The following is an 18950-nucleotide window of genomic DNA, read 5'->3' as shown; positions in this document are numbered from 1 at the left end:
GTGAAAGAACATGGGAGGTTTAGAAGCAGGTCACAACTTCATTTGCTTTTCATCCCAATCTCACAGTTTAAACCACCAAAGTCAGACAGTCCGCCCCCCCCCCCACACATCCTCTCCTTGGCTATTTAGGGGAGAATCTCAATTGCATACTCCTCGCGTCCTCTCTCCTCGCATCCTTCTCAAAACTCATTGGATGAGAAAGCCAGAGGTCCCTCCCCTCTGACCTTCTCCTCCGATGGATTTTGAGGAGGCGAGGACAGAGGACACGAGGACACGAGGCGTATGCAACGGAGATTCTCCCCAGGTGAAGGTAAAACATAGCCTCCTGGACTAGCTTTTCCTCAGGTCACTCCTTATCCCTGTAGTGGAGGTGTAAAGGACCAGGGGCCATGTGCCTCAGCAGCTTTTTCAAGATGGTCTCACAAATCTTTGCCGACATCTACATAATGGTTGTTTTGGTGGTGTTGGAGGTGGAACTGCGTTAGAGTTGTCAAATCCACAAGCGGCTCCTGACATTATGCCTAAAGCTGCATGGAGTCGTTTTAAGAGAAATCCCATACAGCCTTGTTTACAAGTTTGAGCACTGGAATGTGAGATGTAATCCACACCAATTATTTCATTCAATTTGAGCGTCATTATTTCTATATAGCCGACACTTTCTCGTGCTGAGCTTCGAACGTGAGTGGGACTGGTGTGGCTTCGTGACATCGATCGAGAGCAGCTGCTCCCTGATTTGACAGCTCCAACGCAGTTACACTTCAAACACGGCCAAAACATCAGCTCTGCGGTTGTCGGCTATCGCTGGTTAACGTTTGATCTGATTGAATCTAGGCCCGAAATAATATGGTGCTCTTCATCATGTATTTCTTTTGCTTAAGCTCTACTCCATTATATGAGACACATCATAGATGAACGCTCTCTGGGCTACAACGATAAATGATTGAAAACGTACATTTTGATATTGGCATGTCAGACTTACCCATATTCTTTTTAGGTATATTGAAATGCCAACATACAATTACTCATTGATGTAATATGATGGACAGTGGTCTGTGCTGTCTGAGAATGAATTGGAGAACCTTTCAACAACCAACTACTCACTTACACACGGTTGAGGCTTGTACATATTGTTGATCTAATCTTGTGGACGTACAAGGCCCTTCATCATATTATATGAGGTCATTCATCTTGGTCATGTCTCCTGTCGCTCCACCTGTTGTTTGTGATAAAGCTGAATACGGTTCAGGTTTTATTATTCATTTTATGTATGTGATGCATTCAGATATTGTATGTCCTCATCTATCCTCGCTGTATTGATTTGGTACATTCATAGAAATGTAAAAAGAAACTACACACTAACAATCCCTGGGATAAAGCTCCCTAAAATGTGAAGGTTCTTTCGAGCGGGGGCTTTAATTTTTGGCAGACATCGTCTAGGGACAAATAAACTAATGTCTGAATCACATGGAAATAGGATATGAAAAGTGTTATAATTGAAAATATGCAGCACATGTACCTCTGCATCTCCCTACTGACTTGGACTCTCCAGTGTTCACAAGCCTTCTCAAATATTACTCAGGATTTGATATCATATACTGTAGCCAGGGTAAATGAAAGGGCTCGAGGCATCGTAAAGCCTTACCTGTCAACACCACTGACAGGCAGACAATTCCACTAATAACAGGGATTGTTTTCACTGTTTAGTAACACGTGATTAAGTCAAGATCAAAATAGTCCAACTGAATGTACATCGATAATAAATATATAATGTCAAAGAAATTGAAATGGCAATACTGCTAAAGATTCTTCACTACCTATGTTTCTCCGCTGAACAAAAATATAAACGCAACATGTAAAGTATTGGTCCCATGTTTCATGAGCTGAAATAAAAAATCCCCTCAATTTTCCATATGAACAAAAAGCTTATTTCTCTCAAATTTTGTGCAGAAATTTGATTACATCCTTATTGGTGAGAATTTCTCCTTTGCCAAGATAATCCATCCACCTGGCCGGTGTGACATATCAAGTAGCTGATTAAACAGCATGATCATTACACAGGTGCACCTTGTGCTGGTGACAATAAAAGGCCACTTTAAAATATGTGGTTTTGTCACACAACACAATGCCACAAGTTTTGAGGGAGCGTGCAATTGGCATGCTGACTGCAGGAATGTCCACAAGAGCTGTTTCCAGAGAATTGAATGTTAATTTCTTTACCATAAGCTACCAATCCCTGTGCTAACCCCGAAGGCCAGCACCAACTGCAAAATATGCAAATCGTTTAGGTCACACTGTTTCAGCAACAGAACTCAACTCCGATAAAGATGGTGGAAAAAACAGCTCCTACCTACCACAAACATTATAATTGAACTGGAATTGACCAATTACATCTATATTTTAAGATTTTCCAATTCACTATTGTTGAGACTGTTAAGATAAGTAGAGTTTTTACTACTCAATAGAAAACCACATAACAAAACACACACATCATTTAATAGATGTCCTTTTACATATTGAGGTCTCACCCAGTCAAATGCCCACCTGGGAAGGAATGAAAATGTCCATAGCATTATCGCCAGACATTATTCATAGTCTTATATCCACCTGCAGTAAGTATAAAGCCAGACTGAAAAGGCCACCGCACACTCCAGTATGTATTCCTCTGGTCCAGTCGCCTTTCACTAGTAAGACGTGTTCCTCTCAGCCTGAAGAATGTAAAGAGCAGCAGCCTCAGCAACAACACCATCCAGCTAGGCAATAGAGCGCCAGCCTTATCAGTTACACTGGTATTACACTGGAATATCAGCCTTTCTCTGCGCTGCCATTTAAACCAATAAGAACCACTCTCCAGCCCAAACGGAGGACAGCCAGCAAATTAAGAACGGACCACTTTAATTTATTCAAAGATGTAATTTTTTTTTTTTTAAGTAAACACGGGAGCGACAAAGCCAAGTGTGTGATGGCCTAATATCTCTACATCAAGGTGGGGACGGTCCAGAATTGATCGGGAGAGCTTTTTGTTTGCCTTGCGTGCCATATCGTTACCTCCCATTAAAAGAGTACGTACACAGCCTTGTACTAAGACATAAATCATAGAGCTTGGGCTCGCTGAGGCTTAAGAAGGAGCAATCAATTACACACCAGCAGACATAGAGGAAGTGCCTGAGCCCACTCCCTTAGCTACTCTTATTACCATAATCATCCCCCTTAAGTGATGCAGTCTGGGACACAGACACCACTGTGAGACGCACTCACAAACATCGAAGGCAGTGTGACAATAAGGCTCATGGCAACATGGAAAGACAGGAACAGAGTCAGATCAGTGTCCACAGGCTTGACTTCAGGGTCTGTACCAACATAGATACTGAACAAATATTCTATCACTGTGCTGTGAAGGTCAGAAGTATCTTACACACCAAGTCATCTTGGACAAATCCGTGTAAAGTTGTATATCATCCACGCACTGATCAAGTTTGATAAGCCTCTGTCCTGTTTTCTTAACGAGACAGTGGTAACTCAAACGATTCTGTTAACTTGTCTGAGAGTTATGCTCTTTCTGTGAGGAGAGGGTAGGGGCCAGGGTGAGTCAGTGGCCCCTGCGTGGAGTGGTCAGTCAAGTGTGGACACCACTCAGCCATGATTCCACTCACTTTACGGCCCCATAGACAGGGGTGATTCAACGACATGGACAAATCCTCTTGCCAATAATGGTTAATGACATTTCAGGAAGGGACAAAATGTAGTAGCATCACCCTAAGCACATAAGCACTGCAATTCTTTCATTTCAAAACCCATCTCTTCCACTGAGACAAACTGAACAGCCAGCCTTTTGTGTTCCTTTGAATCTGCTCAGCAGTCTGTTGAGAAGGGCAGGGCATCCCCGACAGAAGATTCAATCCACATCATGCCTATTATTAGTCATAGGGTGTTGTTAGACTAGAGGCATAACTGCAGTGCAATGGGAGGACAACATTGCCTTTTGGCCAATAGTTTAGCTGTATTTAAACTGAAGACAAGGATGAAAACGGGAGCCAAACATGCAATCCTTAAAGTTCCTTACACTTCTCACTCATTATTCTTCAAAGAGAGTACGGCAAAAGTAGGCCACGCAAACTGATAAAAGTGTGAGAGACCTACATGATTTACTGGGTGTATTGAGACACAGTGAAAAGAGATCCCCGGAGCACATACTCAATATCCTTCCTCTGTTCAAATGAATGGCCCTCCTCTTTCTATGATGATGAGTGAGTTAGGAATTCTTTCTCAGCTGAGATTACACAGTCAGTAGCTGAAAAAACAACGCCATGAATTGTCAGGCTATTGTACGTTTGCTAGCTAATACTCTTTCTAATTTTGTATTGAATTCCTGAATTTTGAATGTGGGTTAATATATCCCATATCACACTGGTCCATTACTAAGGCATCTTCAAAACATGATGTGGATGCTGTATGCAAGTTGTGCTCTCCTTCACTCACCTGCCACCTACCTGCACTGACTCAGTAGGTCTATCAAAAACCTCTTGCTAATAAAAAAATCCCACACCAACGTTTTAAAGCTCATCAAATATAAAACAATAATTTATTATTTCTCTCATTTTACAAGACATCAAATTGGGTACCTAATTAAGGATTTGTTAAGCTGTGTTATTTGGAGGCTTACAAAGGTAAGGCGACTACAATGTGCTTAAAAAAAAAAATTACACGGAAAGATTCTGATTTCAACATATGATCTGCTCTATCCTGATACATACACGACATCACTTTTTGAAGGTGGAATATGTAACAGATGATACACACTGGATGTATAACTTTTGAAAAACAGCACCCTTTCAGATCGTCAATAACTAAAGTGTTTTGTTTACAAAGAACAAGGAGGTTTAGTTACATTTACAAAAGTCCTCTCAGGATTATGTGTTGACCTTCAAGCTAAATATTTCTTTCAGTAAGCAAAAGGTATGCGTAACAGTAAAATACTGATAAGAGATACTTATTAAAAATGAAATAAAACCAAAAGAATATGTAAATGTTGGCTGCTGTTTACTTATGGCACAGTCTTTACGCACTTTCAAAACCTTCCAAAACCAAAATATTGTTGTGAAACACTATCAATATTATTCAAAAGAGTTTACAGTTGAGCAGACACTCTTATCCAGAGCAACTTACAGGAGAAATTAGGGTTAAGGGTCTTGCTCAAGGGCACGTCGGCAGATCTTTCACCTAGTTGGCTCTGGGATTCGAACCAGCAACCTATAGGTTACTGGCCCAACGCTCTTAACCACGAGGCTACCTGCTGTCCCAAGAGCAAGCACAAAGGTAGAAAGGTTTACTGAAAGCATTTGAAAACAGTCTCATAATCATCCTTATCATGTCAATCATCTTCAAAGTCGATCCGTGGAACACTCTGTGGAGCAGCTCTCAACCGCCTGCAGGGGTCAAGAGTTCATTTAGAAAAGGCTTTTCCTGTTTCATATTAACAAAATGTTGCCACATTGAACGAGGCAGGAAACTGTACCCCAATCCGTAGTGTCCTATTATTTACAGTACATTACACCGCTGGCCTGTCCTGTCTGCCTACTACACAGTGGTGACGGACAGGAGGGAGTTGTACACTCGCGTGCCGTCAGGCGACTTAGCACCGTGGGTCAAAAGTTCCTGGATAGTCATCCAATTGTCAAAGATTTTCTTGTTCCTCTTTTTCATCATCTTTTTGTGGCTCAGTTCGATGATGTTGGGCTCCTTCTTGTCGTCGTCCAGGCTGGCCTGTTCCTTCAGGCAGTCAGCGCGGCTCTGCTTCATGAACTCGCGGCGCTGCTTCTGCTCCTTGGCGCGCACCGCATGCTGCTTCCTCTCCCCCTTGCTCCAGTACCGCCCCATCTTCAGCTCGCTGATGGCGTCGTCGTCCGTGGTCATGCCGCTGCGCTCCTCGTGGATACGCAGGGCGCGCTCCTTCAGCAGCTTGTCCCTGACGGGCCTCTTGGTGATGTAGCGCGTGCCGTCGCTGCGGATCTTCACCTTCCACTCCATCTTGGGATCCAGCATGTCTCCGGGGTTCACGGGGTCACCGCGGCTGACCAGACTGACCAGGCTCATCTGGCTCTGGGCGTACTCCACGGCAGACTTCTGCTGGATCAGCTGCATGTAGCTCTGGTAGTGCTGGGCGTGGGCCGGGATGTGGGCGTGTTTGTACAGGGAGCGGGGCTGGGCCAGCTTGTGAGTAGACTCTCCCAGCTTACGCTCCTTCCCCTCCACCTGCAGGCCACACTCAGATTCCTTAGAGGAGGAGGGCCTGATTCTGCTGGGGTCACCGGCCTCCTGGACAGGGGACAGCAGAGGCTTGAGGATCCTGCTGTTGGGCCCTGCGCTGCTTGAGGCCCCAGACTCGCCCTGGTTCTCTGCCCCCCTGCGGAGGGAGTTGTCTGGGGACAGCTCTAGGGTGAGGGGGGTGCTGCGACAGCTCTCACCGGTGTTGTAGGCGCTGGAGCTGTCCTTGTCTGACTTCTCGGGCAGCTCTGTGATGTCGGAGAGCTCATGGCGGCGCGCGTCGATGCTGGTGTTGTAGTTGTGGAAGCCGCTGTTGTGCAGCATCCAGGACTCACGGTACTGCTCCCTCAGCTGCTGCATCTTGTGGGCCCGGACGATGTTGAGGCACTCCAGCTCAATGCTGCGTAGCTCCTCGTTCAGCAGCTCCAGCTCCTTGTCCACCCCCTCCTCGGCCCCTCCAGCCCCTGCACTCTGGCAGTACAGCTCCTGGGGGCCCCCCGCGCTCCTCACCTGGCACTTCAGCTCCAGGAGCTCTCGGAAGCGCTCACACTCGTCGGCGGGGATACCCAGGAAGTCAGCGTGGTCGTAGTCTGCAGAGATGAAGGACTCACCGCTGAAGGGCAGGTCAACGCTTCCCAGGGTGTCCTGGCTGTAGGCCAGCTTCCTGCGGCTGCAGCTGCCCAGCGTGTTGGAGGCCGCGGTCTGGTCGTCCCCCAGGTTCTCCTGCTCAGAGCTCTCGTCGTTGCGCGTGCTCTCGTCGGTGCGGCCAACCCCACTGTCTTTCTCGTGGTGGTTGGACAACAGGGTGGCTGTGTCAGTCGTTCCACCATCCTCCTCACGCTTCTTCTGCAACACCAAATAGGATGAATAATTGAATCACCTAACATTATTAGATGTGTTTTCTCTGTACTTATCATTGACTACAGTATGTGAACCTACCCGCTTCAGTACTACTAGATTTCGGTATGTAGAGTACAATGGGCCATTATGGCAACTGAGCATATTCTACTCTGTTTGGGAATTGACTCACTGTCAGTAACATGCAGGTGAGCATATGTTACTCTGTGACTGATTGTTGACTCATGCTGTGTGTATGCATGTGTCTACAGTTCTGAGTGGCTCTATGCCGGCTGCTGTACACTACCTGCTGCAGCATGCTGGCGGTGAACTGCATGGCCTGGTGGTGCTGCTGCTCCAGCATGTCCATGTGGAGGTCATCCAGGAAGTCATTCCTGTCATCATCCATCCAGCCCTCATCCAGCTGGGACACAGGGGTAGGAGAGAGGAAGAGGGAGGATGACTTCAGTCGCTGCCAATTAAGGCTAAAGTACAACTTAGGAAACAGACAACTATACACAGTCTATGCATGCCTAGTACTATAAAGGATTCTAGGAGGTGGGTGGTGAGTTTACCTGAATCTCTGGTCTGGCCACCAGTAGACACACATTCTGATTCTCCTCACTGGTCAACAAAGCCACAGCATCCTCTCGGTTCTGGATCTCAATCCCGTTGATCTGCAGGGAGCAGAAGGAATGGAATTAGAGACGGGTTGGAACCGGTAACGCATTGGAAGCATCGGGAGTGTTCTTTATCCTTACCTGGATAATTCTATCTCCCTCTCTGATCCTGCCATCCTTCGCAGCGATGCTGTTTGGGTCAATCTAAAGAGAGAGAGAGAACAGGAGAGGATTTTTCATTTCAAGCAGACCTTTGGTCGGAGACGAAAGACATAGCAAAAAGAAAGCGGGAAAAACATTTCTGCATAGAAGTAAATGCAATTCTTATCTGCAGGTTTTGATATCCCTAATTCAGAGGTGTGTCGTCTGTTACCATAAGATGCATCTATGCATCCATTATCCCCTTCTTTACACCCTGACAACAACATCTGGCCGTTGTTGAAGGTGTGCCACATACCTCACTGACGTAGATCCCAGTCTCGTCCTCATCATCAGTCCTGTAGCAGACGGTCAACCCAAGCTTGTCCTGGATGTTGGCTCTGTACAAATCCACTTCCTGCAACAAGGCAAAAACAGCAAATGAAACATCACAGATGTACTCTCTCCCAATGTGCGGACTGGAGTTCCATGGTTGCTGTTGTTTTCTTAAAGACACACCCAGCAGTATATTGAGTTCAACTTAGGACCACACACACACACACACACACACACACACACACACACACACACACACACACACACACACACACACACACACACACACACACACACACACACACACACACACACACACACACACACACACACACAGACCCATCAATCGTAATAACGACTCCTTTAATTGCGTGCGGCCTATGTCCTGTAACTTTTCTTGGGGACAGTGACAGGATGAGGGATGATCCACTGGCTTGCAGCTAAGCAGTGTCCCGTTTGCCACTAGTCCACATCTGTAATCTGTAAGATACCGACCCTGATAGTATACCTCGGGGCCAGGGGTGGAGAGACGGTTAACCCCTCCAACGCAACTGTTCTCTACCACAGCAGCTGACTACTGAAATCTCCAAAACAGAACACGCAGAACACTCTGGGGTTTCAGACAGGGTTCAAAAAAAAAGGAGGGATTTTCATAAACACGTAAACAAAGAGTAAAGTGTACACAACATGAGACCTCATTTTCACGAGACGGTACATGTAATCGACTACAGTGACTTTCGCTTTACCGTGTCGTTACAGTGCAATAGCCCTTTAAAAAGCCCCCAACCTTTCGTCTGAATTGATAGTCAGACTAATTCAGGCTTTTGTTGTGGACCTACATCATAAGCCGTCTAAATGTTACATAACATCATTATGCAAATGTTTTAACACAAGCATTCCAGTGTAAGTGTCTATGAACACTGGGGCAGGGAGGACTGAGACAGGACCCCTTCAAAGGATGAACGGAAGAACATCAGTGGGATGACGGTGGTGAGCTAAGATCATCACAGGGAGGCCACTGGCTCCTTTGTCATTGTCCACAGTATTGAGATGTGTGGCTCTGAGCTAGAGGGCTTCATCAGATCGACCTTGGGTCTAGGACAAGGTCAGGGCAGGGAGTCTGTATTACTGTGCATCTGCGCTTCTGGCTTGGACAGCTTGAACTCCCTGGCTTCATGTTTGGCGATTGGTTATTAATGCACTGCAGTAGTTGGGAGGGGAGGAGGGAAAGAGGGGGGAAGCACCCTGAGACCTTGGAGTCTCTATCTCCCGGCTACATCCTTCCTCATCAGGGCCCCATCACGCCATTGTTCATGCGCATCATCAGATCCATCACTCTGGTTCCTATTATCGGTGCCATCTAATTATCCTCAGTGCATAAGCCTCTTGCAGCGCCCCCCTCTAAAGCAAAGACGCATTAGGCGTTGTCACAAAATAAGTAATGATGTCACCATTTAGCATCTGCTCCTGGGTACTACGGAGCAAACAAGCCACTCGATTTCCGTCTGGCCTACATACTCAGTGTCGTTACGGGGATAGAGTGGGCTCAGCTCATCGATAACGGTGATATATTGGGAGAATGGGCCTTGTGGTGACTAACAGAGCTATTGGGACGGAGACACAGTGGCTCAGTGATGGGACAGCCAGAGGAATACGGCGTCGCATGTCTGAATGTTTATCTTCATTGAGAAGGGGAGAAAGGCGGTGAGGTCGAGAGAGTGGGAGAAGAAGAGAAGGCTAGAGCGTGAGAGTAGGTGAAGGAGAGAGGGGGGATGGGTAGAGGAGGAGAAGGGGGAGAAGGAGAAAGACAAGAGGGAGTCGTCTGTATTTTACCTCATATTCCAGCTCCTCTCGCTCCATCTCCTGCTGCATGCCCTCCAGGAAATCATTGGGGTCAAAGTACTCGTGCCCGGGGGAATGCCTATGAAAGCAATTCAACACAATAAAGATAGTTCCTACAGGCCTTGTCATGATTAATCTGTTATTACACAGAAATACAATCACAATACATGACAGTACGTCAGTGTTAAGTGTGTCACTGGATTGAAATGAAATCATTCCAATGTCCCTAACGTAAATCTCACGCAACCAGAACTTTCAGTAAATTGGGAATTACTTGAGAATGGAAAACAAGTGGCCACATTCTATTGTAAAAGTCTAAGTTTTAAATCAAGTTAAGATTTGTTTTTGGCCTGAGGTTAATCAGAAATGGAAATGCCATGTTTTTAATTTGACTCTGAAATCAATTAAAAATAACCACGATTGACCTATTAAAGGGCAACTGCTCCTGACAGTAATGTGTTTGAGTACCCAGACTGTGAGCTCCGGGCCACATATAGACACAGCTAGCGGACGACAGACAGGAAGTCATTTAATATGCAAACACAAATTAACAAGGCCATCTTCATTTGGCTGTGTGCTCCAGGACTTGACATCTCGCTTAGTAACAGGAGTAACATTCACATCTAACTTCAGTTAGAAGGCATGAATACCAATTTGTTCTCGTGAAAACACACCAGGTTCCATTGTCATGAACTGGCAAAGTGGCATTTTACGAAAAGCTGTATCCAAATACTCCATCTTTAATTGAGCCCTTTCTATACTGACCAGTGACATGGTCAAAGGACTGTGTAAGTTTTCAACAAACTAGTTTTGCCTATCAAGTCCTTCACCAATCAGTGACCATGAGGGAAAGGAAATAAGAAACAGAAGGATCTAGTCTTTTAACCCCGTCCCTTCCCTTAACTCCAACCCATCCGATAAGACAGTGTACTGTAACTCACTCCTCAGGCATGAGGTATTGCTCCAACACAGCCACGGTGGGGGCGGCGGCAGGCAGCTTGGTGAGGGCCATGATGTGTTGGAAGGTGATGTCTGTTTGGGTGCTGATGTCCACCACCTGGGTGTCTGAGGCAGGGCTGGAGGGTTTGGGGCGGGGGGCCCGGCGAAGTACCTGGACCATGATGGGCTCCTTGGCTGTGCGGAAGGCCTCCACTGCCTGGTCATGGGTGACCTTGGACAGGTCCTTCCCATTCACCTACACACACAGACAGAGACAGAATATGGTTACCTTGGGATTATACCTATAGACTTCCAGCCATTGTGCTAACGCTAGTTAGCATTGGCTCGTGAAAGGACCTCTCCCTTCCTTCGTACTGGACAGAGACATAAAGATGGTATCCATGAGTTCATCGGACTCTGCTGGAAGTAGATAAAGGGCCTCATTGCCAAAATTCCCGAAGTATCTCTTCAACTATAGAAGAACAGCATTAGGGCTCCCGAGTGGTGCAGCGGTCTAAGGCACTGCATCTCAGTGCTTGAGGCATCACTACAGACACCATGGTTCGATTCCAGGCTGTATCACAACCGGCCGTGATTGGGCCATAGGGCGGCACACAATTGGCCCAGCGTCGTCCAGGTTTGGCTGGTGTAGGCCGTCATTGTAAATAAGAATTTGTTCTTAACGGACTTGCCTAGTTAAATAAAGGTTACATAAAAATAAAAAGCGTCTGGATTTGACTTTGAAAGCTCTCTTTATTTTCTGAGAATAGTGGCTACATGACAGTTTTCTTGCACACACTGTTGTAACAACGTGAACACAAACAGTACACGGCGTGATGAAACCAATTTCAATTACGCCGTTTCTCTCTCTCTCAATTGCTTCCCCATCTCTCTCGCTCTCCTTAACAGGCTGGGGTTTATTGTAAGCCGATAGATATCGCTTCCTCATGCTACACGAGCCCTGATATCATCATCATAGCATAGATGATTAAACCCTCAGATCACTGGATGAGTGTGACTGTGGATTTCTACAAAACCGGGAGGAGAGTCTTCCAGCCTGACAGTGGTGTGTGATAACTTTCAACTGCCTCAGTCTGTTTAACAGGGTCACAACCCGACGAAGCAGAATAGGACTTTAATTAAGACTGAGGCCCTCTTTAATTAATCAAGGTCGTTAGACAGGCTGCATCGAGGAGCCCTTATTTAGCTAAGTCATTTCTGGGAAGTGAAGAATCTACCCTCCCGTCAGAGATTAGCTGCTATGCAGGCTGCTGCGGTTTGTTAACCAGGAGAGATTCATTTGAGCAGTGGGACGGGCTGCAGCGTCACACAGAAGAGGCTAATGAAGTTGGGATGTGCCACTAAAGCCAATCCCCTCTCCTTATCAATCCGTATAATGAAGAGGATATGTCATTGGATCTCATGAGAGATTTACAGTTTGTTACACATGCATCGTTTAGGGTCACACACAATAGTCAAAACCCGATAGGACACTAAATATAATTTCATTAAAACGTGTAGCTATCCATGATGTTTCTACGTGACAAAACATGACAAAGAAAAACCCTGCAGAACTGTGTGGCGTGCTGTACATGTTCACCAGAGCAAAAATCACAGCCCCAAAAAAACTAAGCAGGAAAGTCATTACGATGCCAAGAAGACAGCACCACAGGAGAAGAGCCCTCCTCCTGCGAGCAGTGCAGCACGGCACCCTGGGTCAGCAGACTGCCTGCCTCTACTCTGGGCTTATCAGGTCTCTCCCAGAGCCTCCGCCAGTTCCGCCCTCCATCAGCGCAGCATTTGGAATTTGTTCGTTTGTGATTCCTGGACGTGTGAGCGCTTTGATAGGATCTGAGCCCGGGGGCTTTTTGCAGTTCAGAGGCTGGCCACGCACTCCTCTCCCCCTGCCCGCTTCTCCACACACACACGGCAGCCAGGCCAGGGCCAAGAGTGCACACTGTGAGCTCCCTGAGAAGACTGATAAAAACCCTGGCTCAATTTATAAAGACTCAAGTGATGCAATGGAGCTGGATGTCTAGGTTTATACCTCTGGAGGTCATTAGATATGTTATTTATTGTTTGAAACCTTTCTGTCTCTCTCTCACACACACACAAACACAGAATTAAAGTCTGGAATTGGTTGACACTGTTTCCTCTGGCCATATTTTGTCTCATTCTAATTCACAGCTTATCTGGGATACTGTAGAACAGGGACAGCAGCAATGTCAAGGTGACTAAATGATGGCATGTGTGCCGCCCTGGATTCTGGTTCCAGTCTGGTTGTGCTATCTAATGCCCACTATAATATCCACCACTCCCAAGTATTTGAGAGAACTTGACAAATGTTTGTGGTAAATTGCCATGTGCTCTATTGTAATATCTTAGAATGTGCTCCATTCTAAGGCATTACCACAGAGCACTGAGCGTGTGCGGAGGGAGGATGAGGGGACATTGTGCACTTCAACTTTGAAGAGGTTATGTGCTCACTAATAACCAGAGAGGATTAATGCTAATCCCAGCCTGCAGGATAATTGGATCATCTCAAATGGGTTCAACTTCCACATCACAACTTGGCCAAAAGTAAGAGCTTCCATTTACAATTTGTACTGAATAATTGAGAGAAAATGGAATGAGAAGAAATGTGCCGAATCATTACGAAATTGAAATAAAAACTTGAAAAAAGTAATGAGAGGACGAGTGTTGCGAAGGAGGCTTTGAACACAGACTACACACAAAGAAGGTAAAAATTAAGTTCCGCTCTCCCCTTTTCTGTCTCTCTTTGTCCATTTCTCTGGGTTAGCAGTGTTTGTTCAGATCAGCTGTGAGGAACAATCTTGTCTGTGTGTCCATCCCTCTCATAGACAGGCCTGGTTGCCCTGGAATCTCACTGCTCCTTGAAGGCAGCGACCCGGAGACAATGCCAGACCCCTCCCGGAGAGCCCGGAGAATTCCGCCTCAGCGCCCTCAATGGGGGAGTCCCCTCCAAGGCAGGAAGGGGGTCCCACGGCCCTCATTCACCACCACACTCACCTCTGACATGGCACTGCCCAGTGCACTAAGTAAGCTTTGCAGTATTCACAAACACAATATGCACAGCTCGCTGTATCGCTGTCCAAGCAAAACCATGGGCCGTTATAACCCTTTATCTTCACAGAGCCTAAGCATTCACATTCGGTTGTTGAAATTGAATCACTGAATACTGTCAAACGGTAATGAACAGCAGTTCAAGACTTATTATCAGTTAAAAATCAACATACTTCTAAGATGTTATCAGCTGTAACGTTTGCATAAGCATTATGCCAAGCTCTAGAAAACAGCAGTGAGTGACAGGTAGAAATTACTATGTAAACCTTTCATACAGCCCTCCCTCAGTGAAGGGTCTCGTAAATCCAATTTACTGACAAGAGGGCAGCGAGCTCAGCTCTGGAATAGTAATGAGGTCTGAATCAGATGCCTGGTGTATTTGTGACTGTCCAGACAGATGGATTTACTTTGTCATGCCTTTCCTTCCATTAAGACATCACATCAGATCGCTGGCTCAGACTCTATATGAGCTTTGGAAGAAGTGGGACTTGGTATGCTAGATAGAAGACAAAATGTTCTGCATTTTAACATTGGTCATAAAATGAGCTCTCTTTTAATGTTGGACCTCAGACATGCTATGTGTCACGTCCTGGAGGTAATGAGGAACACAAATGGAAAGCCCAGCCTTCCCTTATCCTCACTCATCTCCACACACCACTAGAATGCAAATCAGTCCAGATTAAGACTTCGGCATGAAGGCAGCAGGTAGGTGTGTGTGTGTGTGTGTGTGTGTGTGTGTGTGTGTGTGTGTGTGTGTGTGTGTGTGTGTGTGTGTGTGTGTGTATCAGCCTCTCCCTGATTGCTGACCTGCTGCCAAATAGGCTTATCTGTCTGTTTGCGAGAACAGTCACTTTCATTCTGGCACAAGGCTGTAGCTGGGGGCTGCCTCAAGAGAACTCAAGTCATGTGGAAAAAAACATCAACAGTACCAATTTGGCGGTGTATTATTTTCTATGTATCTTCAAAGGCCTACACATTTGAGCCAAGTCATACAATGCAACATGTTACATTTGTCTATGCTATAGGGCCTCTTCTCACTACGAGAGATTGCCTAGAGATTGAGGAAATACCCTTGGCTAGACCTTTTACTGGAATATAAACTTGCGAACTTGTCACGTCTTGACTTCTACCTCCGGAGGTCCTGCACGACACTCGCCCGACGGTTGCCCTCCTCCAAGCAGGGCAGTGTAAAAAGAAGTCTTGTTAAGCCCAACACTTCTACAGAACAAAATCGTAATAGCAGAGCATTGTTTTTGAAACAGCGGAAATGTATAGGCATATTTCTTATATTAGACTTGTTTAATTGAGTTTTTACCTGAAATTGCAGTAAAAGCCGGTTACTGTGAAATTGACGCTGCAACTTTAAGGGAATATCAGAACACAATAATTGTTTTCAATGCAAAACCAAGCAGGAACGCAAGCAGCCACTACACCGTGAATTACCAACTTTTCAGTCGCAATTCTTTTTCATGTAATGATTTGCATGATATTGATGAAATGAAGCATGGTTGGTTCTAAGCAATCTAGCAATGGTTCTGCTATCGTTGGCTGAAGTTAGTCAGTTAGCTAGTAAGTTAGCTGTGAGGAGGATGCAGACATTGTGTTTAGCTTGATATCTACAGGTAACTGCCAAAATAAAGGAAACACTTGTGTAAATGGGGACGCAAAGTATATTGAAAGCACGTTGTTTCCACACAGGTGTGGTTCCCAAGTTAATGAAGCAATTCACATCCCATGATGCTTAGGGGTAAGGTATAAAAATGCCCAGATGCATGAAGCTGTTCTGGTGGCTCGTGGTGGCCCAACACCCTATTAAGAGACGTTGTGTTGGTTTTTCCTTTATTTTGGCAGTTTCCTGTAGTTATGTATAATATGAACGACACTGTATGATAACGTTACTGTACATTTACATTCATATAAGGGGGTAAGCCTTCATTTTCTCTATGATGACGTTACTTGATGAAGCAAATGTTGTTAGCTAACATTAGCTTGCTAGCTAGCAGCTGTGCAACTTTGGCTGTTATTGTCTTGCAGCTAAATTAATGAGTGTATGGAGGAGAAAATAAACCATTTAAATGTCCGCACCTGCTTGTGAATTGTTGCATTATTCAAGAGTGTAATATGGTTTTGTTACATTAATCAAGATTGTAATATGGTAGATGCATTGAAAGTTTCTCGCATAGCTAGTTGAATAGTTTTCATGCTTACTGGCTAGTGGATAGTGTGATATTTACGGTACATTTGACCTGTGAAGCAGGAACGTCACACGTACCCTCTCACGGCACGGAACATTCAATTGCTAATGTAAATTGAAAAGTTTATGTACATGTTATGTGCATTTTGTCCCAATGCCTCTCTTCCAACTTTTGTCAATCTGAATAAGCTCATAGTTGTTCAAACTCCAACGACTCCTTTTATAAAGAAGAGTACATCATTAAAGACAGACTGTTCCTTGTCATTTTGATGAAGCAGACAGTGAGGTGAATGGAGTGGAAACTGCCAGGCAAAAGAAGTTGCCTTTCAACAGTGGGAAGGCAGGAAAGCCCTGGGAACCTCAGTCCATAGACACTTGTTCATAAGGGACCATGAGTGGCGATTGCTTCTCCCACTCTCTAAAGTCTCTCTTTATGGTCCGATACACTTCTTAAGCAAATTCTTCAAAGTCTGCATTTTTCTGAACAGAGAGAGAGAGGAGGGCTGACGTGATAGAGAGAGTGAATGGAGGCTTGAGAGCTTAGTTTCAGGGGGCCTATAGCTGCTTGAGTGGAAGCGGGAGCGTTCCCAGTGTGGGTCAACCACAGTTAATACCTCTTTTATTTCACGTTCAACCATTTTGTAATGGTCTCTCTCAGAGTGTGCGCGGTTTGTGTGTGTTTAATTCTTTTGACTGACTGTGGGGAAAGTCTTACCACACTCCGACAGTTAAAAACACAGCAGTCTTTATTTACTGCAGCAGGCAGGCTTACGGAGGATTACAGAACAAATAGTGAGAAACGAATGACGCTAACAAGCACGGCGGGCTGAAAAAGACACTACTGTTACTTTCTCCTAATCTGATTTAAGCATGGGGCATTCTGTGATCCACAGTAGATCAGTAAAATACTCAGAATCACTTCCTTTAGGCATTCTGCTGCCTTCCTCTGTCTTAATGAGCTCAGCGTCAGGTGCTAATCAAGAAAAAGGGCTTACCTAGTTTCTCACACTAACGGAACCAGCATTATATTTACATTTCACCTTTGTCATTTAGGAGACACTTGTATCCAGAGCGACTTAGTTAGTGCATTCATCTTAAGATACTCTAGCTAGGTGAGACAGCCACATTTCGGTCTTAGTAAGTACACTTTTCCTTAATAAAGTAGTCAGTGCTAGTAGAAAAAGACAAGTGGGAGTGTTAGTGTTTGTATTTTTTTTTGGGGGGGGGGCAGGGACTTAGCTGTCCTGACGTTTATGGGGAAGCTTGTTCCACCATTTGGCTGCCAGGGCAGAGAAGAGCTTTGACTGGGATGAGTGGGGGGTCCAAAAGACCAGAGGTGAAAGAACGGAGAGCTCGGGTTGGTGCACATTTCACTTGCAATTTGAACAATAGTTTTAACTGAGAACTGCTATGAACCAGGCTGTGCTGTCTGGCATTCACTTACAGTGGTCAGGATTGTTTAGAGAATACTGGTTGGAATATGTTCAAAGATTCATCCACCAACATTGGGGAATATATACACTACTGTTCAAAAGTTCAGGGTCACTTAGAAATGTCCTTGTTTTTGAAAGAAAAGCTAAATTGTTGTCCATTAAAATGACATCAAATTGATCAAAAATACAGTGTTGACATTGTTAATGTTGTAAATGACTATAGTAGCTGGAAACAGCTGATTTTTTAATGGAATATCTACATAGGCGTACAGAGGCCCATTATCAGCAACCATCACTCCTGTGTTCCATTGGCACGTTGTGTTAGCAAATCCAAGTGATCATTTTAAAAAGGCTAACTTAAAAAAATTTAATATTTCACCTTTATTTAACCAGGTAAGCTAGTTGAGAACAAGTTCTCATTTACAACTGCGACCTGGCCAAGATAAAGCAAAGCAGTGCGACACAAACAACAACACAGAGTTACACATGGAATAAACAAGCGTACAGTCAATAACACAATAGAAAAAATAAAGTCTATATACAGTGTGCAAATGGTGTGAGGAGGCAGGCAATAAATAGGCCATAGTAGCGAAGTAATTACAATTTAGCAGATTAATGCTGGAGTGATAAATGAGCAGATGATGATGTGCAAGTAGAGATACTGGTGTGCAAAGGAGCAGAAAAGTAAAAAACAATATGGGGATGAGGTAGGTAGATTGGGTGGGCTATTTACAGATGGACTATGTACAGCTGCAGCGATCGGTTAGCTGCTCAGATAGCTGATGTTGAAAGTTAGTGAGGGAAATATAAGTCTCCAGCTTCAGCGATTTTTTTCCAATTCGTTCCAGTCACTGGCAGCAGAGAACTGGAAGGAAAGGCTGCCAAAGGAGGTGTTGGCTTTGGGGAGGACCAGTGAGATATACCTGCTGGAGCGCGTGCTACGGGTGGGTGTTGTTATCGTGACCAGTGAGCTGAGATAAGGCGGAGCTTTACCTAGCATGGACTTATAGATGACCTGGAGCCAGTGGGTCTGGCGATGAATATGTAGCGAGGGCCAGCCGACTAGAGCATACAGGTCGCAGGGGTGGGTGGTATAAGGGGCTTTGGTAACAAAACGGATGGCACTGTGATAGACTGCATCCAGTTTGCTGAGTAGAGTTTTGGAAGCTATTTTGTAGATGATATCGCCGAAGTCGAGGATTGGTAGGATAGTCAGTTTTACTAGGGTAAGTTTGGCGGCGTGAGTGAAGGAGGCGTTGTTGCGAA

At 45.2% G+C, this 18950-nt stretch overlaps 1 protein-coding gene across 4 annotated transcripts in view; it reads right to left on the bottom strand.

Moving 5' to 3' along the window:
* Positions 1-4548: 4548 nt before the first annotated feature.
* The window catches only part of LOC106582849 (E3 ubiquitin-protein ligase PDZRN3-B), a 129093-nt gene continuing 114691 nt past the window's right edge, over positions 4549-18950 (bottom strand). For all 4 annotated transcript variants that reach the window (XM_014166373.1, XM_014166377.2, XM_014166376.2 and 1 more), the window contains 7 exons: positions 10976-11229; positions 10026-10113; positions 8176-8274; positions 7860-7922; positions 7674-7775; positions 7406-7522; positions 4549-7107 (listed from right to left, as the gene is read on the bottom strand). In XM_014166373.1, coding sequence (XP_014021848.1) covers positions 5575-7107; positions 7406-7522; positions 7674-7775; positions 7860-7922; positions 8176-8274; positions 10026-10113; positions 10976-11229 — 2256 coding nt within the window. In that variant the 3' untranslated portion in view covers positions 4549-5574. The remainder of the gene's footprint in view (positions 7108-7405; positions 7523-7673; positions 7776-7859; positions 7923-8175; positions 8275-10025; positions 10114-10975; positions 11230-18950) is intronic.

This window comes from Salmo salar, chromosome ssa22 (genome assembly GCF_905237065.1).
Source record: "Salmo salar chromosome ssa22, Ssal_v3.1, whole genome shotgun sequence".
Taxonomy (NCBI): domain Eukaryota; kingdom Metazoa; phylum Chordata; class Actinopteri; order Salmoniformes; family Salmonidae; genus Salmo; species Salmo salar.
Note: the sequence above shows the minus strand (reverse complement) of the source record. Positions and strands in the feature narration are given on the sequence as shown.